This window comes from Bubalus kerabau, chromosome 7 (assembly GCF_029407905.1).
Source record: "Bubalus kerabau isolate K-KA32 ecotype Philippines breed swamp buffalo chromosome 7, PCC_UOA_SB_1v2, whole genome shotgun sequence".
Taxonomy (NCBI): Eukaryota; Metazoa; Chordata; class Mammalia; order Artiodactyla; family Bovidae; genus Bubalus; species Bubalus kerabau.
Window position 1 is genome coordinate 20,239,826 of NC_073630.1, and position 22,001 is coordinate 20,261,826.

The 22,001-nt window shown below is 44.5% G+C and overlaps 1 protein-coding gene across 2 annotated transcripts in view; it reads right to left on the minus strand.

Annotated features, from left to right (window-relative positions):
- Window positions 1–5,849: 5,849 nt before the first annotated feature.
- Window positions 5,850–22,001, minus strand: part of TSPAN5 (tetraspanin 5) — a 179,603-nt gene continuing 163,451 nt past the window's right edge. For both annotated transcript variants that reach the window (XM_055587761.1, XM_055587762.1), the window contains exons 3-8: window positions 18,692–18,838; window positions 13,765–13,935; window positions 11,364–11,489; window positions 8,821–8,868; window positions 8,609–8,725; window positions 5,850–6,126 (exon numbers count right to left, since the gene is read on the minus strand). In XM_055587761.1, coding sequence (XP_055443736.1) covers window positions 6,061–6,126; window positions 8,609–8,725; window positions 8,821–8,868; window positions 11,364–11,489; window positions 13,765–13,935; window positions 18,692–18,838 — 675 coding nt within the window. In that variant the 3' untranslated portion in view covers window positions 5,850–6,060. The remainder of the gene's footprint in view (window positions 6,127–8,608; window positions 8,726–8,820; window positions 8,869–11,363; window positions 11,490–13,764; window positions 13,936–18,691; window positions 18,839–22,001) is intronic.

Sequence of the window (22,001 nt, forward strand, 5' to 3'; positions counted from 1 at the left end):
GGGTTGGTGGATTAGTGGGCTGATTCAGTCACAAAGTAACAAGACTAAAGAAAGCACTGTCGTGGACAACAGCTGTTTTATTTATAAGACTTTAATCCATCTCACAAGGTGCATTCAAGATGGTTTACTTCAAAGAAATACATACAGCAGTATGACCACTTTTAATCATCATGTAATAAAACATTGCTTATGTCTTAAATGTCCCACAAAACACATCAAAGCAATTTTCAAAGAGCTTAAAGCAGATACAGAGAGCAAGTCCCAAGTCAGGTATGTCCATTCAAATAATAAGAGCCACACACATATTCTATACATTTCCATCCTGAAAGCCAGCAATAGGAGTTCAGACTCTACTGGTTTCCTAGAAACTACTGAAGCAAAATGCCACAAAGTAGATGGCTTAAACCATGGAGATTTATTGTCTCGTAATGCTGGAGGCTACAAGTCCAAAGTCAAGGTGTTGGCATGACGGGTTCCTTCTGCAGGCTCTGGGGAAGAATCAGTTCCACGCCTCTCTCCTGGTTTCTGGTGACTTGTCACCCGTCTTTGGCATTTCTTGCCTTATAGATGCATCGCCCAATCTCTGCCTTCATGTTCACATGGCATTCTCCTGTGTGCATCTGTGTCCACATTCCCCATTTATATAAAGACAATAACCTACAGAAGTAGGAACCCACCCAGTATGACCTTATCTTCATTACATCTCCCGCACGCTATTTCCAAATGAAGGCCACACTCTGAGGTCCTGAAGGTTTAGGGCTTCACATGAATTTTTGGAAGACATGGTTCAATCTGTAACAAACTCCTAAAATACAAGGTACAGTCGGGAACATTCCACCCGACTTCACAGCCCTTAAAACCAGGGTTGCAGAGTCTCAGATCAAAGTGAACTCCACGTGGTGATCCACAGGGGTGCTTTCAGAGGAAACAGTCATACAAGGAACGTCTAATCCTTGTTTCAGGAGTGTTGTTTGTTTTGAAGAGGAACTGAGATGCAGATCAGGACCCTGGGGACCACAGAAACCCCCCGAGTGCCAGTGGGGGGTAGGGGAAAGTATAAAAGTTCAGCACACCTCTCCTCCTTGGTGGGCATTTGGACAGAGGCAGTGCCTCCTGCCGCAGATTAGCATTTTCAGACCTTCGCCACCCCATCTATAAACTCCAAGTCTAGGCAGCAGGGCGGGGCCCAGCTTCAACCTGTACACATTGCTGCAGTTCACTGGAAAGTTTCAGCAGCAGTATCAGGACTTAGATGGTGAAGGGAGCTTAACACCTGCTCCCTGACTTTCCAAAATAAGCTCTGTCATTTTCACGAATGTCAAAGGAATAAAACACCTTCCCACTCTCAGCAAGCAACATATGGCTGTACACCCTCAAGTTCTTGCAAAGAGCTAGTGCCTCTGAATAGACTGCGGTCACTCTTCCAACTTGTCAGGAGTGCTTTTACATGATCGCCACTAGAGGGCAGGCTATTAAAACATTCTTTTCAAACTAGAGGTTCTGCAAAAGCAAAAGCTAGCACAAGCTGACGAGCCGCACATTTCAAAGGCAGCTTTCTAGCTGGCCCTCTTGCACATGAACTGCAGCTACACAGTCAATGCAGAGCAACAGCATGCAAACTGCTACCTTGTTTGTATGCTGCAGTTTTCTTTTTGGAGTAGCTTTACAGAGCAAAGCCCAGGAACTAACCCGCTCTTCCTTCAGCTTTTCTACTGTTGGGAGTTCCTGGAAGTGAAGGGGTAAATTGCATGGTCAGGACAGGTCCTGAGGAGTTTGGTTTGGGTTAAAGGAAATCAGGATGGACTCACTCGGGCATCCCTCCCCTTGGAGGCCAAACTTACACAAGAACTACTCAGCATGAAAATCCCCCAAAGGAAGCTGTATTCAATTAACTATTCAATTAACTGTATAAGCTGTATCCCTTAACTAAGTCTTGCAAACTATAATGTTATAAACTCTTTTGTTGCAAACTCTTCCAAAAAGAAAGGCTCAAGTCTACAGATGGCTTTGGTCCCTAAGCAGTCTGGCTTCCCTTCTCTGAGCCCTACCCCTAACCAGATACACCTGCCTCCTCTGTTGTCACGCCTAGACTTTAGCATGTCACTACAATAAGGCCAAGATAGAGTATTTCCAAACACTGCATTTTCCTTCTCATTCAAAGCTTAGGCTTCCTCCTCCTGAGAAGGCATCACAAAGAAACAGCCCCCTGGCCTCCCTGGAGAGAGCTGGCCACCAACCCTGTTGGCCAGTGTTTATGGAGAGGTTCCCAGTCCTTCCTTGGAGGTCTCCACAGGATCTCCCTAGAGGAGGAGGGCTTCGTGGAATAAATGACAAAAGAGCTGGGGAGGTCCCTGGGCCCAGGGTTCTCATTGTTCAGCCCACCAGCTTCCCAGGGCTACGGTCCAAGCCCGCCGGAAACAGGAAACTGTAGAATTAGTGCATCCCTGCCTGCTCTCCCCCTACCCCAACCCCCGCCAACCAACACGCACAGGGCCCGGAGGAGGGAGCGGGCTGCATAAGAAGAAAAAGCCAAGCAACATTTTTCAGCATCCCCTTGAGAAAAGGGTGGCAGGGACCTGGAGCAGGAAGAAAGCTGAAAGAGAAGGAGAGGTTTATTCTTGGTGAGGGAAAAAAAAAAAGAGAAAGAACAAGGAAAGGCACTTTTTTTTCAAGTGCTTCATGACATGAAAGTCTACTTTTGAATCCCTGCATTCATTAAAAAAAAAACTGTATATCTGTAAATCACAGAAGGGAATGCTATTTGTGGGCAACTGGTTAAACAAGAGCGATAAAGACAAATCCAATAATCATCCTCCAACGTCTATCTAACAAACTTGGAAGAAACTTCCTGTAAGTTCTAAGCTTTGTAGACAAAGCATCTTTTTTTACTTCTGAGCTGTGACATTTCTCCTTTGTTGGCCCACAGTTTGTTCTGAACAAAGAGGTCCAATTACCTCACATGTACACATAATCTCTACAGCACAGCTAAGAAAACTCAACAAATGTGAATTGGTTATCTCCACTTACCCCTGATAAATTTCCTTATAGCCATAATAACAAAATAACATTGTCTCAAATATCCAGACAAGTGAGCTACACTGTTTCCTCAAACAAGTAAGGGAACACAGTGTCAAGGTCTGAGAATACTGTATGAACCTTCAATTTTTATTGTCTTTGAAAAAAGTCTTTAGTAGTTTGCAAGACAGAAGCCTTCTGCAGAGATAGTTCACAATGAAAGGACATTTATCAATACACTGGTATTTTAATCTTAAAAACTCAGGTGGGTTTTTAAGAATCCTGCTCTAAGGGACTGCTAGAAATTGTTTTCCCATAAAAAGCTTGTGAATGTTATTAAGTTTTACCTAGGTCTATGGGTTCTAAATCTTATTGTGTGTTAAAATTTCATGGGAGTTTCTTAAAAAAAAATATAAGCTCCGACTTCCACTCCAGGATTGCTAGGGGCAAAGCCTGATCTGTATTCTGCATGGTCCCCAGGTGATGGTGATCACAGACAGTGATTTCGGAGACAGATTTCCTACATCCTCAGTTCTGCCCCATCTCTCATTAGTCTGCGTCCAGCAGCACAAAGGACCTTTCCTTCCCCAGACACAAAATGTTCCCTCTCTCTCTTTTCTCTCTGAGAGAACCTGGTCAGAGGGGTGCCTTGACAAGTGTCTTTCCCAGACACGGAGCAACAGTTCACCTGGAAACTTGTCAAAAATGCACATTCTCAAGCTCCACCCAAAACCCACTAAACGAGAAATTCTGGGGATGTGGCAAACCCACTAATCTGTGTGCTAACAAGCTTTCCAGGAGATTCCAATGCATGCTAACGTCTGATCACCACCGGATTAGAGAATTTCACAACAAGAGAGAATGAAGACAGATAGAACTCGATGTAAGGTAGAACCAAGTTTATTAATGACAGCCTTTATTACAACCACTCTCAAGTGTAAAAAAAAAAAAAAAAAAAAAAAAGGGTGATTAATTAAAATTTAGAACTCGGACTTGCTGTTTGGCCTTTTACTAGATGTGCCAAAGGGTGGGAAGCTTGCCTGATTCTGAATCAGCTGGTCAGATGGAATTCACTGGAGAATGAATGAGGTAACAAACAAGAGTGCCAACCAGAGGGCTCAAGTCTTCTCCAGGTTGGAATGACAATCAATATGGAATGACAACGTGGTGGGGACAGAAATGAAATAAAATCATCTCACAGCCAGAATACGGAATGAACATCTCTTAACTACACTGAGACACAAAAACACACATGCAGAGTCATACACACCTTAACTCTGGCGACTAGATTTTCAAAGAATTTTTGTCCTTTCTCTGAGCAGACGGACACGTTCATCAGCCACAGCAATGCAACGTGGGGCCACAATGGAAAAGCTTGCTAAGTTTCCACAAGCTATGCTAGCTGGCTGCCCGGTTCTGTGGGGGCCAACGTGTCATCACTGTGAAACATGCCTGCGGTTTTCCCACAGACTAAGATCTGCTCCCCGGGGTAGGTGACATCCTGGTAGACACCAGTTAGGATTAAACTCTGGGGGCAAAACTCGTGTCCCCCATCCCCCGCCACCTGGAGTGGGGACAAGGCAAGAGGCAGTTTCTACAAGTGTTTCCCGCCTTATCACAGAACTCTCGGCCAATCAGCACTCCCCCTTGATTGGCCAATCAGCACTCCTCCTTGAGACATTTGCGCTTTGTTACCATCCTGTTGGTGAGTCGGCACTGAGGACAGAAGCAGCTCTGGTCTTGCACTCTGGTTTCGTTTTTGTTGTTGTTTCATCAAAACAAACGAAAACCAGAAGGAAAAAACCATCAGAAGCTTTTGACTCTGTCAACACCATTTCAGAACTGGGTTTAATTCCATTCCGAGAGAAAGGGGAAGCCTGCAGAAGAGGCCATGACGATCGATCGACATGGTTCAGAGACTGAGTCCACAGATGCCCCTGTGACGCCCAGCTGGTCCCTTCCCAGACCGGGGGGATGGGGGGGAGGGGTGCGGGGGGACACACACCACTTAAGGCTGCGGACCCACGAAATAAATGCTGACAGAAGAACGTTTATAAAGGCTTGTAGGAAAGACGGCATGAAAAGGAGCTGGTGGATTCAGATTCACAGGTCATGCAGAGCGATTATATAAAAAATTAATATTCGAGCTGAGTAAAAAAAAAATCTAAAATTTAAGAGAAACTGTATCATAGCTTTTGCTTCTGGAAGACAAAAAAAAGGGGGAGGGGGGGTGGCCCACAACAAAACAAAACCCTAGAGTATTCCAGAGTTTCCAAAAAACCCAAAAACTAATTTGGTGGGCTACAGTATTCACTACCTCCTCGTTAACCTCATTTTCTCCTTGGATTTCATTGATAAATAAAGCTCAGGCCTACTTACAGAAAAGATCTGTCCTGCTAGAATTCAGCATCGTGAAACGTTCCAAAGCCCCTGCTCAGCACGCACGGAATACACAACTTCTAAGAGGACACACTCCAGGAGAGACCAGATGAGGCCACCCAAGCTCCTTGTCGAATGCGGTCACAAAATGGGAACCCAAAGGCAAGCTGTTCTCTTCCTGGGACGATGGTTGTTAACAGTTCCTTGAAACGTAGGGATGCTAAAAACACACCCCTCCCAGGTAAGGGGCTGAGTTTCAGAAACGACACACTTCCTCAGGCCGTAGCACAGAAGACAGCTTTCCCATCACTGAAGCAGGGACAAGACTCTTCCACAAACTTAGAACATCTGGCTCCCCCACCCTCCCTTCTTTTTTTTTTTTTTTTTTTTCATTTGGTAAGTATCCAACCTTCCAGAAATTCATGGCTACAGTTAGAGATTCATGGCGCAAAGACTTTCATACTGGTTATTTTTTAATTCTGTCAGTGAGCAGCATTTCCCAGTTTTACCTCCCCCACCAAAACTAAGTTCTTGGCAGCTCCATCAGTTGGGATTGCGGGATGCCTCTGAGATCAGAGTCCGTGCAGCATGGGTATCAGGTGGGTGCACTGGAGGGTCAGGAAGGCTGGGTCTATCCAGTGTCTGGAAGTGGCTGTGGCAGGTGCTCTACCAGCTAGCCCTGACAGCCTCGATATCACTCACCAGGTTCTGGGCCAGGCAGATCCCGAAGATCTGAGAAAGGGAGGAAAGGCGTCAAGTAGAGGAAGGTTTAGGCTTTTTCTTTTGGCTACTGAATCTCACCTTTTAAAAAATCTTTGATTTTCAAAATTGAGATAGAATTTACATCCCACAGAATTCATCCTTTTAAAGTGTATAATGTAGTGATTCTCAGCACATTCATAAGAATGTGCGACCATCACCACACTATCTGAATCCAGAACATTTTCATTACCCCCAGAGAAATTCTGTACCCCGGGACAGTCACCCCACCATCCCCCTCATCCTGGCAGTCCTAGAAATCACTAAGCTATTTTCTGTCTCTGTGGATTTGCTTATTTTGGACATATAAATAGAATCATATAATATATGGCCTTTGTGTTGGTCTGCTCTCATGGAGTGAGATGTCTTCAAAGTTCATCCATGTTGCAACAGTAGTTTGATTCTTTTGATGGCTGAATAATATTCCATTATATGGATAAACTTCGTTTTGTTTATGAATGATGGACATGTGGATGGTTTCCACTTTGGGGCTATTGCAAATAATGCTGCTATGAACATCGATGTACAAGTTTTTGGGTAAACATGCTTTCAGTACTTTGGGGCACATACCTAGGAGCAGAATTGCTGAGTCATACGGTTACTCTAATTTTCTCATGAACTAGCAAATTGTTTTCCAAAGAGACTGTGTCCATTTCATTCCCTTTAGTGATGTTTGAGGGTTGCAATTTCTCTACATCCTAACCAGTTCTTATTAATGTCTGTCTGTAGAAGGCAATGGCACCCAACTCCAGTACTCTTGCCTGGAGAGTCCCATGGATGGAGGAGCCTGGTGGGCTGCAGTCCACGGGGTCGCGAAGAGTCGGACATGACTGAGCGGCTTCCCTTTCACTTTTCACTTTCATGCATTGGAGAAGGAAATGGCAACCCACTCCAGTGTTCTTGCCTGGAGAATCCCAGGGATAGTGGAGCCTGGTAGGCTGCTGCCTATGGGGTCACACAGAGTCGGACACGACTAAAGCGACTTAGCAGCAGCAGTATGTGTGAAGTGGTATCTCATTGTGGTTCTGAATTTCTCTAATAATTAATGATGTCATTACAAAGAGCTAATGTGTATCTTCTTCAGACTAATGTCTATTCAAACCCTTTGCTCACCTTTAAATTGGGTTTGTCTTTTTTTTTTTTTATAGTTGAGTTGCTCTTTATATATTCTATACACAGGACCCTGATCAGATGTACTGATATGCAAATTTTTTCTCCCATTTTGTGGGCTTTCTTTTCACTTTCTTGTGTCATTTTCAGCACAAAAGTTTTTAATTTTGATGAAGTCCAATTTATCCACTCTTTTTGGTTGCTTGTGCTTTTAGCATCATATCTAAGAAAACACTTGTCTAATTCAAGATCACGAAGATTTACACCTATACTTTCATCTAAAACTTTTATAGCTTTACCTTTTACATTTAGGTATTTGATCAGTTCTGAATTAATTTTTATATGTGATTAGGGATCCAAATGCAGTCTTTTGTATAAATAGTTAGCCCAGCACCATTTGCTGAAAAGAGCATTCTTTCCCCATTGAATGGTCTTGGTTCCCTGGTCAAAAAAAGTCAGCTGACCGTAGACTAAAGGTTTTTTTTGAACTTTCAGTTCCATTCCACTAAACTATATGTCCAACCATATGCCAGTATACACTATCTTGATTACTGTAGCTCTGTCATAAGTTTTGAATTGGGAAGTATGAATTCTCCAACCTTGTGCTTTTTAAAGTGTGTTTTGTTATTCTGGGTCCCTTGAATTTCCATATGAATTGTAGGATCAGCTTGTCCCTTTCTGCAAATAAGTCAGTTGTCATTTTGGCAGGCTGCACTGAATCTTATAGATCAATTTGGAGAGTATTGCCACCTTAACAGTATTAAATCTTCCAATCTGTGACAATGGATGACTCTCCATTTATTCAGGTCTTCTTTAATTTCTTTCGATCATTGTACCTTATTTGTGGCCCTCTCTGTTGAAAGTATCACATCTCCACAAAAAGAAAAGCCCAGTTCTTGGGGCTTCCCAGAAGGAAAAGTGGGTGCTCCCTTCCCTTCCCAGCACTTTGGAAAGATGATCCAGAGAGAGAAAGGAGCACAGAGTGTCTGAGAAACTCCAAAAAGCCTTAGCCTGGCCACTGGGCAAGGCTCTCCATCTGACCATTCCTGTCTGATCAGCTGTCACAATGCCACATCACTAACCCCATGGAAACGCTGGAAAGCCAGTAGGCAACTAGTGACCCCAGCAATTTTTCCATCTTGAAAAGGAAAAAAGGTTCCCTAAAGTCTTCCAGGATAGTAGTATCTAAAATCAGAGCCTTAACAAAATACAAACCAAATAGAGTTGAGGTCTGTTCCCCAGCCCTCCAAGGTGTCTTAATAACTGTGACATGCAGGAACTAAGCAAAGCGTCTGTCCTGGTGAGGGCTCTCCCAGGGCACCATCTCCCATGACAGCCATCTTACCTGTAGCAAGGCAATGCCTATGAAAATACCAGCCACAATGGTTAAGTTGTCCTGCAACCACTTCTCAAACTGGGGCACACAGCCTTTCGTGTAGATTACAATCTGCTGATCGACTTCCTTCACAGGGAAAAGGAGAGCACAGCGTCACCACGCAAATTCAAAAGCTCCTCCAACACCCTTTGTGCTAAGCGACAAGATGGGATTCCACTTACTGGTTTTTGCCTGGCATCATAGCCACACTGAGTGTTGATGACATCTTCCTGGTGGAGAAAAGAAACAGAAAACTGAAACTCACTGTTGTCAGACAGAAAGTCCATCCACGGTCAGCAGAAGATCCCTGCTAAATGTTGGTCATAAAATGTTTATTTGGGCACACAGATGTCCCAGGCACTGTGTTAAACACTTTCACACAAAATTCCATAGAATTATTATAACAATCCTCAGGAGGTATTAAATATTCCTTCCTTTCCAAATGAGGAAAACTGAGACTCAGGAAATATCAGAGAGACTAGCAATTCCATTATGTGGGAGTCTCTGAATTCAAAGTTGATAACCTCAAGAAGCTAATGGGTTTAGGGAACTGGAGACAGACAAAAACCACAGTTAAAAGTTTCTTCTAATGACTTTCATAATGATTATCTCCATTTATGCTCTTCAGTGGGGAATTCTATCTTTGAATCTATATACTAGTATACTGGGCTTCTCTGGTGGCTCAGACAGTAAAGAATCTACCTGCAATGCAGGAGACCGAGGGTTGATCCATGGGTCAGGAAGATTCCCTGGAGAAGGGAATGTCAACTCACTCCATTTTTCCAGGCTATTCTTGCCTGGAAAATTCCATGGACAGCTTAGTGGGCTACAGTCCATGGGGTCACAAGTGTCGGACATGACCAAGTGTCTAAGATACAATACACACACTTGTGTATTGTTTAAATGGTTTTTCTACAAGAACAAGTAATTTTGATAATTAAAACCAACACGTGTGTGGATAGGCGCCCCGACATCTCACAGGCCTGAGAAGAGACGTGGGTTCTGCTGTTTCAGGTTTGTTTATGTTTCTCGCCTGCAGGGCATGCGGTGGATTTTACTAGCTTAGCATTTATGGAATGAGACATCTCGTCCCAAAGGATCTGCAATTGAAAGGCGAGGGGGGGCATCTTCTGAGAATCTTCAGAATCCTGCTGGAATATTCACTCAGGGCAGAGGCAGGAGACAGACAGAGCACAGCTGTTGTCTGCTGCCTGGGCGGGCAGGCACCCTGGGCTCTGTGCTGGGCGCTCTCTTGCCTCCCAGCCCACCCAGGGGATAGGAGAAGTGAGCTGGTGAGGAAGGCTGGCTTTCCAGGGGAAGGTCCAGAGCACAGTCCTCACCGATTCTCAGTCTCCTTCAGACAAAGAGAACAGCCCAGGCTGAGCCTGGGGAAGTTCTCCTTTGCTACCTGAGACCATTGTCCCCTTCTCTCTCTTTTTTCATTTTTTAAATTGAAGGATAGTTTATTTACAATATTATATTAGCTTCAGGGGCATAGCATAATGATTCAGTGTTTTTACAGATGAACAACGGCCCCTTTTAAAGAGCCATGCACCATCCACCTTGCAGGGGAGAACCAGCCACTGAACTAACTCATCAGCACCCATGTGGCCCTGTCCCTTGTAGGGAAGGGCGGGTCTGGGGGAAGACACGGGTGGCTGACCAGTCAGAGAGAGGCTGAGGAGCAAGGAAAGGCCAAGGGCACCTTCTCTCTCACATTTACTGTTCTAACCCTCAATTCTGGCTTTTATATACAGATGGGGAGCTGTACTTTAAGCCATACTGTGTATCAGACTTCCCTGATGGCTCAGACAAAAAATCTGCCTGCAATGAGGGAGGTCTGGGCTCGATCCCTGGGTCAGGAAGATCTCCTGGAGAAGGGAATGGCAACCCACTCCAGTATTCTTGCCTGGAGAAGTCCATGGACCAAGGAGCCTGGCGGGCTACAGTCCATGGGGTCGCAGAGTCTGACTAGTCTGAGACACATTCACTACACCAGACAAATAATTTGACTCAAAATACAATCAAACCCACAGTAAAGAGTGTGGCTTGTGGACAGGTTTTATAATTTTTCCTAAAATACAAGCTGCAGTGACTGTCACCATTCTGGCCACGAGTGTGGGCAGCCACAGTCTTCCCGCAGTGGTCTCGTCCTAGCTTGTCTCAGACTCTTCTCCTGTTCCTAGGACTGCTTCAGAGCTGAGTTGGCAAGAAAAGGGTTACTAACTCCAAGCAACGCAGTGCTTCCATACAGGTCCATCCTTCTCACGAGGAAGGAATACAGGCGATATGGGCAGCTGCCCGAGTTTAGGCTCAGCCCCATCACTCGCCAGCAGTGCGAGCCTGGGAAAGCTACTTAAACTCCATGGGCCTTGATTTCACCTGAAAAGGGAAGACAATGGTAGTATCTGCCAGCGGGAAGGTCCCAAAGTGAAATGAGCCAATATGCACACAGGCTTAGAACAGGAACCAGCATGAACCGCTAAATTAATGTTGGGCATGAATCGAACACGACTGAGCAACTAACATATATATATATATACACACATATATATATGATTACTCCTATTGAGATGATCTGAGCTCTAAACCCCCACCCCCTGCAAGAGGAGCTACAATTAGGAATAGGTGGGTAAGAAGAGATTTCCAGAAAAAAAAGAACCTGCTCATCCCACACACACTGTCAGCGTGATGCATGGCCAGCGGGTTTCTGGCAGTCACTTACCGCGGGGTCTTTAGTACAGCAGGAGAAGGGCACGCCGCATCGCTCTCGACTTGCATTGGAATCTGTGCAATTGAAGTAAATATTTAGGTTCCAATCATCAGCTCCAAAAGCCCCACAGCACTGCCACTAGAGCAAACAGGAGAGAATTAGAACATCTCAACTTGGAGGCGACCAGGTGCCCAGGCTCCACCTGCCAGAATGACCCACACCCAGCTTCTGCCAGCTCTAACCTCCTCTCTGGCCCAGAATTTTACTTTTAAACCAAGATGAACCTAAAGGGCCACTGTAAAAGCTTCTGAGTTAAGGCTGAAGGTGTGTCGTAAGCCTGTGCTGGTGATGGACAAAAAAGCCACAAGACCCGTGGTGGGAGGTGGAGGACGGGCAGGGGAGGATTGTACCAGCAGGGCCCAGTCAGAGCAAAGTCTGTTTGGTTCAAGTACATGAAGGAACACTCTAGAAGGACAGCAAGACAGCAAGCAGCAGCAGTGTCTGAAGGAGGCAACTGGGGTCGTGGTAGGAGATCCATGGGTTTACTTCTTTTTTAAATTTCCATCTCTACACAGTTTTTATCTATTTTACTGAGATAGAATTGACATACAATAAAATGCACATATTTAAGGTGTATAACCTGGTACGTTTTCACATACTTATACATCATAAAAGCATCATCGCAAGATAGTGAACATATCTGTTACCACCCCCCAAGTTTGAAAGGCATACTTTTTATTCTGCATCTGTTTCTAGTCTCAATTTTTAAAAACAAGAGCATGGATTTAGATTTTCAACCTAAAAACTGCAATCAGTTAAAATATAATAAAACAAGCTGTTAAATTCAGTGAGTCTTAAGGCTAGATTCCAGGTGGCTTCATCATAAGACCCTTTGACACTCCCCCATGCTGGCCCAGTCCGACTTCTCTGAGTTAACTAAACATCAAGCCTTGACCATCATAAGGGTTACAAGATCAATAGCTACTTCAAAGTATTAAAATCCAAGAGAGAAAAGTGAAATCACATGAAATAACAGAATTCCAATATAAAGCAGACAGCATCTCAAGAGAACGTGCATCTGCATGTTCTTCCAGCTTATCGGATCTTCCAAAGGCTTGGCTTGTACATCTCCAGTTGGCCTACAAGCTCCATCAGATCTGTCATGCAAACTAGTCAGCAATAATACTTAGAAAGGTGTTAGCTTGCATCCATTATGACCCAACAAAACAGTCAAATCTGCTGAGGAAATGAATCAGGGCTTAATGTCACACCTGAGGGACAGCAGGCTCCAGGACAGTCGTTGCATCTTAGAACAAAACCAGCACAATTCAGCTCACTTCTGAGTGCCTATCAGGGCAGGGGGCCTCCCCTATGGCAAGCGCTGACTCAGCCCTCTCCTGCTCACTCTGGAAAACCAGCCAACCAAGAGACAGCCACTGGTCCACTGAGTTTCTGTCTGGCCTCCAGTTCTGCTACATACATGACACATACATGAATGTCATGGACTCAGCTGTTCAGTTCTGCTCCCCCTATCTATCTTCTCCGTGCATGCAGATAAAGGCTGTCAGTTTGTAGGACGTTAACACCTGAAGCCTAATATACACCCATGTACCTCTTATTAGTGTCAGAATGTCCCCATGAGTTAAATAGCAGCTACTATTATTTCCATTTTACTCTTAGGGAAACAGCTCAAGGTCCTTTTAGCCCAAGGGTGCTTAGCTGATGAGATTTTGGCACTTGCTGTGTGTCTTCTGGTCCCCTGTTGATACCATGTTGCATTTTGAGTGGAACAGGGCATCTGCTGCCTCATTTGCATCGCAGAGGCCACTGTCTCACAGACATGTTGAGAAACTGGAATGGGAGGTAGCTCTACTCTATAGATTATTTACTTGTGAGAAGTCACTGAGGCTCAGAAGTTTCTCAGTTTTCAGTTTCAGGTATTCGGATAGGCATAATTTTAGGAACTTGGTGGATAAATATTCTATTGCTAAGTACATTATTATGAGCTATGAAGCATGGAGAATGACCAGGAAGGGGACCAAGAACAGAAAAAAATCCACATTTAACCTCCCCCACCCCCCCAGCACAAAAAAAGAGGGTAAACCTATAGCAAAACAAGAGACTTCAAATGTTGACAGGAGTGAGCACCCTTGATGATAACCTCTTTGCCTAAGAGTTTTCTTCTTTGTTCTTAGTAGAAACTGAGATAAGTGAAAAATCAGACATTTCCCATTAGAATACAAATCATGTAAGTTATACAGCAAGTTAGAAAACAAGCAAACAAATGAAAAAAACATGCAGAAGAGTCAGAGGTAGGTTGCAACTGGCAGACGCAGAAGCCAGGAGGAACATTCATTGGATTCATCCTTCCAAGAAGGCTTTCAACCTGAAAATAAGCCAAATTTAAACTTACATATTCCTGGGTGAAGTCTATGAGGTTCTGCAAATCTATGTCATCCCTGTATGCTCTGATGTTGTTGTTTATAAAGAAATACAGCTGGTCTTTGATCCAGTCTTTGAAAACAAATGCCAGAACCCCAGCAGTGAGCTCCAGGAAGAAAATAATTCCCAGGAACACAGAAAACTAAAACAAAAGACACACAGAAAACAGTTATAAGTGCTATTTTTGGTCATGTATACTTAAACGGTTTCTTCTAAAAAGGTTTGTAATTATATTGGGTTATTACCCATGCCAAAAGCAGATAACCTTCAATTTCTTAAGATTCATTAATAGAGTATTACACTCCAAAAAAGAATTTTTAAAAATCATTTCATAATCACATTGGTGTTCCGTTTTGGTAATTAACCAACAAAGCCCATAAGCAAACACGGATAATAGGAACTTCTCATTAGACCCACATTAACGCCTAATGAGTTTCTCCTGATTAATGCACTTGTCAGATGCTTGAACAATGACCTGCCCCTACCTCTGGTAAGCTTTTGTATGTTGAAAGATAAATTATCCCAATTTTTTAAGACTGTCTGTCATTTGCTACTGTGGCCTTGATTCTGGATGCAATCTATTCCTTTTCTGGATTGAGGACACCATTTTTTAATTCCCCTTTGCACCTGCCACACAGGGTAAGAGAGCAGATGTGTTCATCTTAGATGAAGAGGTCAAAGAGGAAGTTGGTGGGGAGCATGGGGTGGGGAGGAGGTAAGCTGTGACATGAACAAAATTTCCCATCATGAAAATAAAATGAAACCACTGGTTTGAGCACTTTCTTGGGAATGCGAGCCGTGCCAGCCTTCCCTGGTGAACCACCAGGCTCGTGATATTTTAAACAACATCAACACGCAGCCAGAGGAAGACTTCCGGCTGACGTAGACAATGAGAATTTAAGAGGAAGGCGGGAGACCACAGGATACACGGTCATTGCCCATAAATCTGGAGAAATTTCCCTTTCATCTAAAACACCCAGAAGTGCCTCATCTTAGTCATATCTACATCCCGCTCACGCCCATGCTTCTTTCCGCCTCCTCCCACCCCCACATTCTCACCCTCTGCGAACTATTTCATTCAAACGGATTATGAGAAATGAAGCTGTAAAGGACCAGAGGGTAAACTTCTGGTGACAAGGAAAGAGAGGGTGACGCTGGGGCCACCCGTCCTGCTGGGCTCCTGCCACTGAGAGGCTGAGGGGCAAAGGCACGAAAGCTGCTGCTGGGTCTACATTCAGCGAGCAGACAGCAAGGCGCTCAGGAGAGGAAAACATGTTGGCGAGGGGTGCAAAGGAAGTGTCGTAATTTGCTTACAAAAATTTAAAAAAAAAAAATGCTTTTTTTAATTCAACAAACATGTACTGAATGGCCCAGGAGAGCACAGGCCCTGGCCTGGGTGGGCCTCGCAGAGTCAAGGGCAGGTAGGAGCACAGCCCTGCCCCTACAGAGCCCACAGTCTTCTGTGACTGGGGTTGGGGGTCGCAGAGGACCGTGGGGCCAGGTCTTTTCCACATTAGACAGTGTTTATCCAAAATGCTGGGAGGAGGGGCACGAGGGAGGGGAGGGAGGGGAGGGAGGGTTGGAAGGAAGAAGGGCCTGCCAAAGTCCAGGACCCCATGGTTTAGGCCACAATTCTAGGCCTTCTAGCTCAGCCCCTCAGGTTCCACAGAGCTCCTGGCTATCGGTCCTTGGTGAGTTCACCACAAAAGGAATCTAAACAGCTCGTAACAGTCATCAGTACTACCAAGAATTTCAAAGTAAGCGTTCCTCAATCTAGAAAAAAGAGAGGGAAAAAATCCTACCACTTTTTCACACACTGCCTACCCCACCACATAAAACGACTCCCTCCTTCATCAGGGAGCATTCTACACATGTCAGTATAACAGATAACACACTTTAGGAGTGAGAAAAACCATAGCCGGTTCACAGGTGTGTACACGCAAACCAGAGGCCATGCAAAGGTACTAATTAGATGTCTGTCTTTGCCTCCATCATAGAGGCAAGTTCACATTCCAGTCACTCTGATACGTTTTCTCATAATGAATCATAACGTACATAATCAGAAATGGAGTCCAAATAAAATTCTTCTCAAGTATTTGGCAGAATCTGCCTCCCTCGGATGCCGTAAGCTAATTTCCCCCATTTCCTATGGGGCAGAGACTGACGCACAGGCTTCATCTCAGGGCCTCGGTCAACCAGGAAGCTCATTCCCAGCTCCTGGATTTCCCTCAGCAGCTCTCTTAGCCTTCTGGCATCCGACCTTTGAGGCTGTTTGGAGCCGTGTTGACATTTACTTCCTACTTCTGTCACAGCTCCTGCTCAAAGCATATTCTAGGCCAGTTTTGATTGTACTAAGTGGAGAGAGAGGGCATTTAAAATATTCTCCAAGTCTCAAAAAAAAAAGAAAAAAAAAACAAGAAACAACACAATTCTCTTCATTTTCAATGTGGGACTTCGTAAATTAAGATGCTAATCTAGAGAAATATATGTATTTCTGTCTGTTCAGTTAACTCTGGTATCTTCAACTATAAAAATCATCAGATCTACTAAAGATACTACCCTTATAAACCAAACCACATGCCAGTAAATCACATTAAAGGGGAAAAGGAGACTAACACTGATAAAATAGTGGCCAGTAGTATGATCTGAGACCACTGAAGCTATAGAGAAGCTGAGTGAGGTGAGCTCAAACATTTAGAAATATCTCATGTCAAGAAGACTGCTGGGTTGGTAGGTCACAATCAGGGACAAAGCTCTCCTTAGGACTCCACAGGTCAAGACTAGGTGAGGAATAAAGTGTGTGTGTGTGTGTGTGTGTGTGTAAAACTATTTACAACATGTGGTTGTGCTGTGATTAGTTGCTCAGTTCATGTCCAACTCTCTGTGACCCCATGGATTGTAGCCCGCCAGGTCCTTCTGTCTACAGGGATTCTCCAGGCAAGAATACTAGAGTGGGTTGCCATTTCCTTCTCCAGGGGATCTTCCCAACCCAGGGTTTGAACCCAGCTCTCTCACATTCCTGGAAGAGTCTTTACTTGCAACACAGACCTACATATAAAGAACAGGGAACCAAGCACTCATTAAATTGTACACAGGACCAAGCAATCCTTGGTTTTCCCTGTTAGCATGAGTTATATGAAATTTCAAGTTAAACAGCCTCCAGAACCTTGTCTGAGGCAGAGGCGCTCAAATTCAAAAAGAGTTAGCCTGGGGTGGTGTTGGAGAAGACTCTTGAGAGTCCCTTGGACTGCAAGGAGATCCAACCAGTCCATTCTGAAGGAGATCAGCCCTGGGATTTCTTTGGAAGGAATGATGCTCAAGCTGAAACTCCAGTACTTTGGCCACCTCATGCAAAGAGTTGACTCATTGGAAAAGACTCTGATGCTGGGAGGGATTGGGGGCAGGAGGAGAAGGGGACGACAGAGGATGAGATGGCTGGATGGCATCACTGACTCGATGGATGCGAGTCTGAGTGAATTCTGGGAGTTAGTGATGGACAGGGAGGCCTGGCGTGCTGCAATTCATGGGGTCGCAAAGAGTCGGACAGGACTGAGCGACTGAACTGACTGACGGATGGTGAAACTGAGTCTGCTTTTCTTAGGGAAATTCAAGAAAAGATGCCAGAGGAGACGTGGTGAAAGTGCTAAGATGGGAATCCCATGCAGCATGGCTGTTGGGACCAGCTCCAGTCGATGCTCTTGTTTGAGGTGCACACGTCCCTAGACAATGCTGCATCAGCAGAGGGAGAGGAGCCGCCCAGGGACAGCGGCTATAACACTAATGCAGATCTCTCCAAGTCATGGTCTTCCCTCGCCATGGAAAGGTGGGTTTGTTTTTTTCTTTAATTCATTTTTCTGTTCTTGGAGAGGGAAGTGGATGCTGTTGTGCCATGAGACAGACACCCACCAGAATGCCAAGCTCCAGATAGACAGGCACACTCCTGACCACTGACTACACCTACCAAACTGACTTCAGAGACACACAGGGAAGCACATGCCATTTTGATCTCCTGCGGAAGAAATCTCCAAAGGAAGAGGCTTTTCCTTTTCATTCTTGACTTTTAATACTTACCCACCCCTGAGTCAAACTTCTCCAAAAATATTCATGCTAACAGATCACACCAGATATCCTGCAAGCGATCTAAAAATTACGCTGGTCACACAAAGGCGGCCTTTGCACTAGCAGAGAACACAGGAAATGTGTGTTTACCGTTTCTCTATAGTCACCAGGACCTTCTGTTTAACAGACTTAATCTGGACAGGTCACAGCCACCGTGCTTATGTCTGGCTTCTCTGAACCAACTACCTGAAAGTCAGTCAGCTTTCTACTGACTTTGTACTTAAAAGAGGGGGCAAAAATCACCCAAAAGAAGAAAACTAGATACATATACAGACCTACTTCAGCCCTAAAGCTATTTTCAGGGCTGGACTGCAAACTTGTGATATCTATGGACAAAACCTCCATGGGTGGTGATGTTATTAAGGAGGCACGGGTGGAGGGGCTTCCCGGGTGGTGCTAGTGATAAAGAACCCACCTGCCAATGCAAGAGACATAGAGACACGGGTTCAACCCCTGGGTCTAGAAAATCCCCTGGAGAAGGGCATGGCAACCCATTCACAGTACTCTTGCCTGGAGAATCCGATGGACAGAGGAGCCTGGTGGGCTGCAGTCCATAGGGTTGCAAGGAGTCAGATACAGCTTAGTAACTTAGCACGCAGGCACATGGGTAGAGGAGGGTGGTGGTGGGCATCTAAAGTGCTCTCCTAAAAGAGAAGCATTACTCAGGCCACAGTCTTGCCAGTGCCTTTGGTTGCGGCTCACTCCTGCCTTGACAGAGTGTCCTCCTGATGTGAGATGAGGGTCTGGCTCTCGGTGTGTAAGTGGAGTATGGTACTTACAAACTTGAGAAGGAAAGTGTTTTCTCGCAGAGCTCCAATGCACCCAGCAAATCCCAGGATGAACATCACTCCTCCCACCACGAGGAAGAGCCAAACCGGGTCAAAGCCGCCGAGATCGGTGATGGAAGAGATGTTGGACAGAACTCCCTGTTGGACAGAACAGACAACAGGGCATTGGGAGGCTGGGTCAGTTTTCCAGCATGAACAGATGATCACCATGGTCTCTCCCTGCCCCACCCCAGGAAAACCTTCACAGGTGATCTGATCATATCACATCATGTCAAGAAACTCTACAAAATAGAGAAAAGAAAAGAAAAAGAGAAGAAAACCTACTTTCTTTCCAAGGGCTAGATGGGTTCATATTTTTGGTAAAACTATATAAAACGAAGACATGATCCCAAGAAACTGTCACTAGACCCTGTACGGAAAAGATATGGTTGTTACCTTTGCTTTCCGTATCTCCAAATACAAGTGGTCTTGAGTAAAAAACAGATGTGTAGGAAAAACACCTTTCAACACCCAAAAGGAGTCATCCTTGCAGCCCGGGGGCATGCAGATGCCAGACCAGGGCCAGCTCCGGAGCCCTTGGCATTTCTCAGGAAATAAGGGTAGAGCTGCAGTCTTAAAGCTAATGTGGCAGACAGCCCCAGCCCCCAGACCCTAAAAGTTTTCCAGAGAAAAACTCACCTCAGGCCTACCCTTGAACTGTCAGGAGACCCCATCAAGCTCATATCCCCAAAGCCCACTTGGGTGATTTGTACTGATGGGCTGCCCATGTTGAGTTACTAGGGTATTTTTTTACTCCCCTTTTTTTAAGGACTGGGATTTAAATGACTTACAAATCAGAGGTTATTCCCCGGCTTGCAACCTGTTTATCTCCTGCCAAAAGAACCCAGAGTAATTTCATCTCTCTACAAATAATACCACTTCTTTACTGAAATCTTTTCTTAAGTGTGATATCACATCAAATACCACCCAGAATCTATGTTAGAAATTATATGAGATTTTTTTCTCTATAATGGAAGGTATATATTTAATATTCATTCTTACAGAGGCCAGCTACTGTTATTTTGGAACCGTGGAAATCTGTGAGTCTTAAATATCCAATATCATCAATATTTTTTTTATCTTATTAAGTTTGTTTTGAGCTCTCAAAATACCCCCAGAGTACATGGTATAGTTTGCTATAAAGCCTTTAAAATTAAACAATTGGTTTTCAAAGCATTCCCAACAACCTGGAATAGGGAGCAATCATCTCCTTTTATACTTGAGGAAAATGGAAACAGAGAGGTCTGGTGGCTTGTTGAAGGTCTCACAGCTATTGACTTTTTAGAACCAGAACAGAATACCTACTTCAATAATCCTTGTCTACCAAATGGAAGCTATGGATTTGCTTCCCAGCACTTTTCAGTCAGCACTAATCAACACTGGAGTTTAGGGTTTTTATGTTTTAACCCATTTTAAAGTTGCGGCAACGTTGAACAAGAGAATTTGTTTGTAAGGTTTTTGTTTCTTGTGGGGGGCGGGGGTAGGCAGGGATCACCTTAAGGACAATAATAGAATGTTAATAACAGTACACATGAGGCATAAAGGATCCTTACAATGTTCAATTAAACCTTATGAAAAAGGCCAGAGTTTAAATAAAGTCACAAATGAAGGGCTGAGAGAGTATTAAACACTTAGGAATGCAGGGTGTATTCACTAATGTCTGGGGTGACATCATACAAGGCAGCCACACCCTTCATGAAACTGCATAGACCAATGGTTGGATCCAATCTTGTGTTTCTTAGAGTTCCAAGTTCTGAACTGTGAATACTGCACAGGGAAAAAGGAAAACACAGAAATACCATAACCAATTCTCCACCTACACAAACGATGCTGAGGGGGAAAAAAAAAATTGCAAGAGGAGTCAGACAAAATCTAAGTGACAGTAAGTGGTGAGGGTCGCGCGATGGGGAGAAATCAACCTCTCCCCTCAGAATGCCTATGAACATAAGTGTTAATACTTCAGGTCCTGATGTTTCAGACCCACTCAGCCAGGAGAGGAGAGGGCTTTTGGACTATGTGATAACATTCTTACACTTTATAAAGTCAACTTTATTTATGGGAGACATAGATTCAATTTATCTGGCACCAAGGCTGGAAGAAACAGGAAGAGATGTCAGTTCCAGCATAAAGTGACCTTTCTAATGCCAGCAGGTCTCCAGTCATGGGTTGGAGAAGGCTGCCTGAGAAACCAGGGCTTCCCTTCATGGGGGTGCTTCCCCTCACGGGGGAGTCAAAGCTGTGAACCTCCGTCAACAGGGCTCCAGGAGGGATTCTCAAGTGAAGGGGAAATAGGGACTTACTGACCTTTAGGTTCCTTCCAACTTTAAGACCATTCTATGATTTCATCCATGTTTAATGGGCTTGTTGTTTGTGATTCACACCAGAGTCTGAGCAAAGATCAGATTGTTCCCAAACACTCTTCGGTGATCCATCGCTGTACACAAAGAGCTCCGTGGATAACAAGGACAGTTATCTGGGGAATTCAGCAAAACAAGGAACCCAACACACACATACACACACACACACACACACCTGGGCCTGAAATACCAAGACATTCCCTCCCTTAAAGGCAAAAAAAAGTGCGATCCCAGCTGTCAGTGGATTCCTGAGGCACTGTCCTCTCTGGGTTTAATTTGGAATATGAGAATTTGGCTTCTCAGACAAACTCATTTTCATACTTTTAGATTCCCCAGCCTGCAGGGGCAGTTTTAATTGAGAGGCCTTCAACTGTTTCCATGGAAACAACAATCATTTGGGGCCCGAGCTGGACTGCAGATCCTACTCATTTAATCCTACATTGTGGCAAAAGACAGGGCTGGAGCCAGATACTGAGAGCTAGGAGGAAATAAAATTCTGCAAAAGACAGAAAAGACGACCAAGAACTTTATTTTTAATGAATTCCAGGTAGTTATCTGTTGGAAACCAACTCAAATCTTAAAACACAAAGTGTGGCAGTCAATGCCCGGTTTTCTTTTCCTTAGGATTAGGATGGCTTACCTGATTGGAAATAGAAAAAGAGACTTTTTCACCTGTGCATTGCCTCCAAATAGTCACTAAAGAGCAGTCTTACTGCTTCTAACTACACAGAGCAACCAAAGAGGAGCTGAACATAATTGAGGCAACAAAGACTGTGGATTACAAAAATGATGGGCAGCTGACAGTTCAGCCTTCTGCTGTCTCAAAGATGGGGTCTTTCCCTGGACTTTTTGATTGTGTTAAGCTCATTTGACAAATGAGTAAGAAGTGCTAGAACATGCCAGCT